Here is a 7,283-nt window from a genome sequence, read left to right on the forward strand (position 1 = left end):
TGTTGAATTTTGTCAAAAGCTTTTTCTGCATCTATTGGGATGATCATACGGTTTTTCTTCTTCAATTTGTTAATATGGTGTATCACATTGATTGATTTGCGTATACTGAAGAATCCTTGCATCCCTGGGATAAATCCCAGTTGATCATGGTGTATGATCCTTTTAATGTGTTGTTGGATTCTGTTTGCTAGTATTTTGTTGAGGATTTTTGCATCTATATTCATCAGTGATACTGGTCTGTAATTTTGAAAGCACTTATTTTTAGAAGCTTTAATTTGACCTGGGAAAATGAGTTCTCTTAAAACCTGACAAATAGTATAAGCCCCAAAGATTTTAAATCAAATAAGCCTTCCAACACAGAAGCATTCATAGGAAACTTTTAGTTTCTCAAAAAGTAAAAAAATTAAAATTAAAAAAATCACTCTTGTTATCTAAAGAAAAGAGTATTAAAACAAATTATCTTAAGACAAATAAGCACTCCTGAAAAAGGTTGTATTCTCTATCATTTTCTCCTTAAAAGAAACACAGACCAGTTCACTATCTTTTAATAACTTAAGACTACTGTAATCTAAAAACTTTAGAACACATGAAACACATCTTAGCTATCAAAGGTACCATTTAGATTTCACATATTAAACAGCTACAGTACGGCCTACAATGGCACAAGTGCACCTAATACATAAATATTAATTCATCATTTAGATGGTCAAAAATCAGAAGGAACTGAATGGTTTGCAAGGTACTTTGACTTACATGTGGTCACTAAAATCCAGTAAGTAATTCAAAGTATGGTAATATAATCGCAGGCAATTAAAGGCTCAAATATCACTCTAAAATTGAAGACATGAAAATAAAGACTGAAAACTTTGTGGTTCTCTATCTTTCATTCACATGGCTAGATATCAGAACCTTACTGTGGAAAATATAGTTATTAAATATGGTTTCCCCAGAAAATAATGAAGCTGCAGAAAGTACAAAAGGTGTCAAGATCCATAGTCATAGTTTGCTTCATCATATGCTTTTCTAGCTCGTTTCAGTTCTTCATTCATAGTAAACAAGTCTTTAACCCTAGCAAACTTTCTTGGGTCCTTTCGAATCAAGATGATATCTTCAACTTGTACCCGACCTTGTCTTCCAATTGACATTGCCTTGTGAGTCATTTCAGTGATGAACTCTATGATAAAGTCTTCAAGAATATCTACTGACTCAGTATAAGGATTCTGATCATCCCCAAACCCATACATCATACACCGTAATTCTTTAGAAAAAAAGTCTCTTTCTTTTACCCTGTCCACCTTCTGCACCTCCTCCAATTTCTTCATTTTCTTCCTCAAAGGTGGGGTCTTCTTCTTCATCTGCCATCACAGCAGCCAGCCACCTCCTGCGTGCACCCGCCTCCCATGGAGCTGCTATTGCACACTTAAAAGACTACAGTGTAGTGTAAGCATAACTTTTATATGACCTGAGAAACCAAAAAAATTGTGTGACCCACTTTATTGCGATACCCACTTTATAGCAACGGTCTGGAACCCAACCCGCAACATCTGAGGTGTGCCTATACACTTACATAACAAACACTTATACACACAGTTACATATACCCCCATGTGTGCGCACATGTAAATGCATACCTGTGCATGCATACCTGCGTGGACATATCAACATGCACGCACACACAAATTTATAAACGTATACATGTACACATACATACACAGATACATTCACACACGTGCATGTGCCTACACAACCCCCTGAGACCAAGCCTTGTTCAGAGGGTCTCCCCCCTTGATAAAACCTCAGAAACAGACCTCACTGGCCCAGGGAGACACCCCCCTTCTCCCCTGATAGCCCGAGCTTTCTGGTCCCCCCACCCCCCCGCACTGGAAACCACCACTCGGTGAGGTGGGGGTGGGCAGGTGCCCTGGGACAAGATAGGAGGTGATAAGCAGCCACCTGGCAGAAGCAATCTCCGCTGGGCTCAGCCTTCCCCAGGAAGAGCCCACTCTCTGGGGAAACAGCTCTGCTATGGGAGGAGGAAGGCCCAGTTTGGTGACCAGCTGTGTCACCTTGGTGGCATTCTTGGGTAGCCCCCAAGAATGGCAGGTAGCCGCCTGCCCAGCCCCCCTCCCCCGAGGTTGCTGTGAGGATTAGCTGGGAGGCTGTAGGTGGGAAGGCTTGGCAAACTGTGAAGTGACTGCAAACACAAGGTCACTCTGTGGTTCTGCCATGGCTGGGAGGTGCCTGGGGATCCAGCTGTTTGCCCCCTTCTCCCTGCTCCCTGGGAGCCACCATCACTGCCCCAGTCCCTCCCTTCCTTCCCACAGAGGCCTCTGCTCCCCTCCCCCCACTTCCCAGCAGAAGGGCTGGAGCCAGACACTGAGATAAGGGGCTTGTTTTCTAAGGGCCCGGAATTCGGTGGAGATTGAGGGTCAGGGCCTGAGGGCACTGGCGCTGGAGGGAGGAAGGGGGGCGGGGTTAGGGCATAGTGAGCCTTTCCTTGGGGCCCCAGACCCCAGGGGGACTTGCAATTTCCACCCTTTCGGGATGGCTCTTCAGGCACAAGGGGAGAGGTGGAGAGCTCCAGTTGTTGGGCTCCATCTCCACCCCTCCTGCTCCCTTCTCCTTCAGGGCCTCAAACGTTCCAGCTGCCTCCTACCCCAATGTTCCTCCTATTCCAATCCTTTGCCCATGCTGTTCTCTCTGCCCAGAACACTCTCCCCTCTGCCTTTGTCTGATTAACACCTTAATGTCTTCAAAGCTCAGCCCAATCACTGCTTCCTCCAGGAAGCCTGCCCTGATGCCTCAGCCAGGCCCAGTGCAGCTTCTCCCAGCGCCAACAGGCAGCATCCTGTCCCCATCCCGAGGGCCTGACCTCCAAGGGCAGGCTGCTTTGCTCTCCTTTATCCCCAGACCCAACCCGGAGCAGTCACATGGCAGAAGTCCGATGAAGGTCAGTGTCTGAGAGTCCTCTTTGCTGAGGGGTGCCCTGATCAGAGGTGTGGGTGCCTCTTCTGGTGACCTTCAGCCCCTCAGGACCGACTTCCTCCCGTGAGGAAGAGACATCTGTGGCCCACACTCTGGGAAGGGGAGCTGCTGAGTGGGGCTGGGCACTCAGAGGGAGGCCTGTCCTCCCTGAGTGAGGGAAGGTCACCCTGCAGGAGGCCCAGTCCAGGCTGAGTCAGGCTGCACCCCACAGCAGCACGAAGCCCCAGGGCCCTGGACTGTGACCAGTAACCATGATAAAGCAGCAGCAGTAAGAGAGCAAACACGCATACACAGTACTTACTACCAGCTAGGCACCAGGGTCAGCATGAAAAACCTTAAGTCATCAAATCCTCAACAGCCCATTTTGCATTTAAGGAGACTGAGGCACGGAGAGGTTAACTGAGTTGTCCAAAGCCGCACACCTGGTAAGTTGGGACTTGAGTCAGTCGGGTCCTTTTACCAATACCTCGCATGGCCCTGGGTGGAGGCAGCCCACCCGTCAAGGTCCGGGGGTACGGAGGAGGGGGCTCTCCGTGCACCCCTCTAATTCCACCTCCATCTTAAGTCGGACGCTCAGATGGGTTGCACCATCTTTTTGTCCCTCTGCCTGGCACCTAGACAATGCCTGACACCAGTGGGTGCTCAATAAATCTGTATTGAAAACAGTAGATAACGGGAAGCTACTTTTTAGAGGCAACGTAACACAGTGGTTCAGAGCTGGATGCTCCTCGCCAAGTTCATTAGCTCTGCGCGTCTCAGTTTCCCCATCTGTAAAACGGGATGAAAAGAGTACCTGTCTCCTAAGAGCTGTTGAGAGGCTTTACTGCGTTCACACTTGTAAAGTACCTGGGACAGTGCGGGGCACACGGTAAGAGGCACAAGAGCGTCTGCTCTATAAAAACTTGCCTGGTTTCGGTTTCTTCTTGGGTAAGCTGAACCCTTCCTCTCTCTCCCTCATCCCTGGTTCGCGCGTCGCAGACCGCGACGAAAGTCGTACTACAACTCCCAGCATGCCGCGGGGGCCCTCTCTCGGACTTGCGCGGTGCCGGCCGTGACGAAGGCCGAACTACAACTCCCAGCATGCCGCGGAACCGTCCCGCCAGCCACAGTCGGCCGCGGCCGAGGTCCGGAAAGTCCTGCCGCTGGGATCCCGCCGCTCCCAGTCGCCCTCGCCGGGGAGGGTCGGCGCGGGGGAGCCGAGCGCTGCACCCGCCATGCTCCGCAGACTGGCCCGGGCTGCGACCCAGCAGCAGGGGGCCCTCTGGGCGCGGGGATCTGGGAGCCAGGCGGGGATCCCGACGCACGTGGTGGACCTGCGCAGCGACACGGTTACCAAGCCCGGGCCGGCCATGAGGCGCGCCATGGCCGAGGCGGTTGTGGGGGACGACGACTACGGCGAGGACCCCACCGTCCGCGGTGAGCCCGGCGTGCAGGCCGGGGCCGGGGTCCTCGCGGCGACCCCCAGTGCGCTGTCTATGGTGCTGGCGGGGGGAGAGGTGGCCCAGGACTCGGGGTAGCGGCTCAGCTGCAGGCTAGTCATTGCGCTTGGCGTCCTTGCGGCTCAGTCTGACGCATCACTCGAGAGCCTGTTAGAAATGTAGATTCTCGGGTCCCACACCGGACCTCCTGAGCCAGAATCTGCAAGTTAAAGCAGGATCGCCGGGTGACTTGTGTGCTCATTGAAGTGTGGCCCCACTGCTCGATGAGATGGGTGTTATCTCATCTTGCAGAGGAGAGCTCTGAGCAGCTGAGCCAGGCACTCAAGTTCCCATACCGAATAAATGGCAAAACAGGACTTGAACCCAGGTCTTCTCACTCTTAACACCGTTAGCTATTGTCCTGCACCCACCACCTTCCCACATGAAGACAAAGAGAAAACCCATCTAGAAAAGGGGATTCTCCACAGGCTACACCACCCCCCAGGAGTGGGTTTTAAAAACCTAGGGAGTGTTTTCAAGATGGTGACTGGTGCCACCACCCTGGGTTGAGAGTTGCTGCCTTAGTGAGCCATTGCTATTGTTGGAGTGTGTAGAACCGTCAGCTGTGCCAGGGGCAAGCCTGAGGGTTACCACTTGAGCCCTGAGGGCCTGGATGTGGGGTCAGGTGGTGATGGGGCTGATCATGCATCCAGCAGACACCCACTTTTGCCTGGAACTTCAAAGATGCTGACCCACTGCTCAGCAGGCAGCCTGATGCATAGACAGTCACCCCCACTGAGGTGAGGGAGGTGCTGGGGTTAACGTGCATCCACAGAGAGTGCCTTGGGGACTGGCAGGTGGGGACATGGGACTCACAGGAGATGGGGACTTTGTGGAGGAACCTCTTAAAAGATGAGTGAAGTGCTCCACCCCCAACCCTGGGCAGGGAAGGGAGTGCTGGCTCACCGGGCAGGGGAACTGCAGAAGCAGAAGCATAGTGGTGCAAAAGGTGTCTGGGATATGGATGGAGAATGGGGCTGGAGTGGGTGTGCAGGAGAGCATTCCTGTCCCTGCAGCGGAGGCAGAAGGCAGACCCCACCGGTCTCGAATGTCATGGCAAAGGCTTCATACTGTATGCCACAGGCAGAGGGGAGCCACAGTGAGCTTTAAAGGTGGAGCCGGAAGCCCCGCCCCCTCCAGCCCCCCACAGTCTCCTTCTGAGGGCTCCAGTCCTTCTGTTCTGGGAGAGGAAGTCAGCAGAGAAACCACAGGGCCCCACCTGCAAGGGACTGATGGGAAAGGAAGTGAGACAGGTGTGAGGTCTGGGTGGGACAGGAGGGTTCAAACCACAGAGTTTCAGTGTCGGGTTGGGGGGTGGAGAACATGGCCCAGGAGGAGGCGGGGCACAGAAGGTCGACTGAGGGGCCCCTGGACCCAGATGTGCAGCCACCAAGACCACAGGCTGCAGCTGGCAGACCAGGGCTGGCGTCCTGCTTGGCTACTCACCACAGCCTTGGGCAAGATGCCCTCATCCGGACAAAGGGCTCATGGGGTCGGCAAGGAGAGGAATTTGAAAAGTGCCATTGTTGATGGGCACCCCCCCGCCCCCATCCCTTCCCACCTCAGAGCTTCAGGCCACGGCGGCGGAGCTGCTCGGGGTGGAGCGGACCCTGTTCGTGCCCACAAACACCATAGCCAACCTCATCTCTGGTGAGCACGGGGCGACTTCCATTTGCCCTCCAGGCCCTCCCTCCATGCTTCTCCCTTTTGTGCTGGGGGCTGTGACAACGTCAGTGGGGCTCGGAGCCATCTGGAACCTGTAACCACACCCTCCTCTCACCCCTTCCGCCTGGGGGTCCTGCACTGAACTTCATGACTTCCCAGCATGCTGCCACACCTTTGTAAATTGTCCCTTTATCAAATACTCTGGGTTCCCAGGGTGCGTGTGCCCTCTGTTTCCTGCTAGGGCCTGATGACTGATGCCCGTGCCCTGGGCTGCTTATTCCCCAAAGAGCAGCATCATGGCTGGCTTCCCCACGCAGGAGATACCCTGCAGGTGGGCTGCAGGGCACAGGGGTGTAGGGTGTGCAGCGCCCAATGATCCACAGGGTCACCGTCTTAGACTTGTGGACTTAGTGGGATGGTTTTCCAGCACATGGCAGGAAGGTGTCTTGAAGGGGCGCTCTTTCCTAATTGACATAAGGCAATTGGGAGCTAGCTGTGGCCTTGGGGGTCAGTCCGTCTGAGCTGGCTGGGGACAGATGGGCCCCATGGGACTCGGTGCCAACGTTGTCCCCCACCCCACCTACCTTAGTGATGTGTCACTGCCAGCGCCGGGGCTCCCCGCTCCTCCTTGGGCAGGAGTGCCACCTCCACGTCCAGGAGCAGGGCGGGGTGGCTCAGGTAAGGGCCCAGCACCGCTCGCCTGGGGCCAGCACAGGATGCTCAGCACTTGGGGTGAGAACCTGCCTGCCAGGCACCAAGTTGGGACCTGCAGAGGGAGAAATGGCCTCTCCAGGGAAGGCAGTAAGGAGAGCCATTCCCAGATTGACCACACAGGGGCGGGCTCGGCTCAGGCCAGCCGGTTTGCTGGCTGTGCTTGTAACCCTGCTGCCCCCTAGTGGGAACCCAGAGCACTGGGCGCTCAGGGAGGAGGGACCGCAGCCTCTCAGCAAACATGGTGCCTTCAGTCCTCCCCCACCCTTAGCTGGGATGTCTATGCCCACGTCCACAGCACAGGGGGAAGGCCTCCACGGCCCAGAACTGGGGAGGAGCAGACAGGACAGGGGTAGGAGGTGCTGCTGGACCCCTGGACCTCAATCCTTTGCATGCCCACACCTGCAGATCGCTGGGCGCACTCCCACCCCCTCCCAGACCTGCC

General features: G+C 54.4%; 1 protein-coding gene and 1 pseudogene across 2 annotated transcripts in view; one reads left to right on the plus strand and one right to left on the minus strand.

Moving 5' to 3' along the window:
- Positions 1–727: 727 nt before the first annotated feature.
- LOC309793625 (transcription initiation factor TFIID subunit 13-like) lies at positions 728–1,395 on the minus strand (annotated as a pseudogene). Its single transcript has one exon. The product of its transcript is annotated as a transcription initiation factor TFIID subunit 13-like (transcript).
- Positions 1,396–4,082: 2,687 nt separating this feature from the next.
- The window catches only part of LOC309793359 (uncharacterized protein), a gene marked incomplete at its 3' end in the record, with an annotated part of 3,840 nt that continues 639 nt past the window's right edge, over positions 4,083–7,283 (plus strand). Inside the window, exons 1-3 of the mRNA XM_082603836.1 lie at positions 4,083–4,400; positions 6,029–6,112; positions 6,717–6,805. Coding sequence (XP_082459962.1) covers positions 4,199–4,400; positions 6,029–6,112; positions 6,717–6,805 — 375 coding nt within the window. The 5' untranslated portion in view covers positions 4,083–4,198. The remainder of the gene's footprint in view (positions 4,401–6,028; positions 6,113–6,716; positions 6,806–7,283) is intronic.

The sequence above is a fragment of the Mesoplodon mirus genome (genome assembly GCF_964341445.2).
Source record: "Mesoplodon mirus genome assembly, chromosome: 18".
Taxonomy (NCBI): Eukaryota; Metazoa; Chordata; class Mammalia; order Artiodactyla; family Ziphiidae; genus Mesoplodon; species Mesoplodon mirus.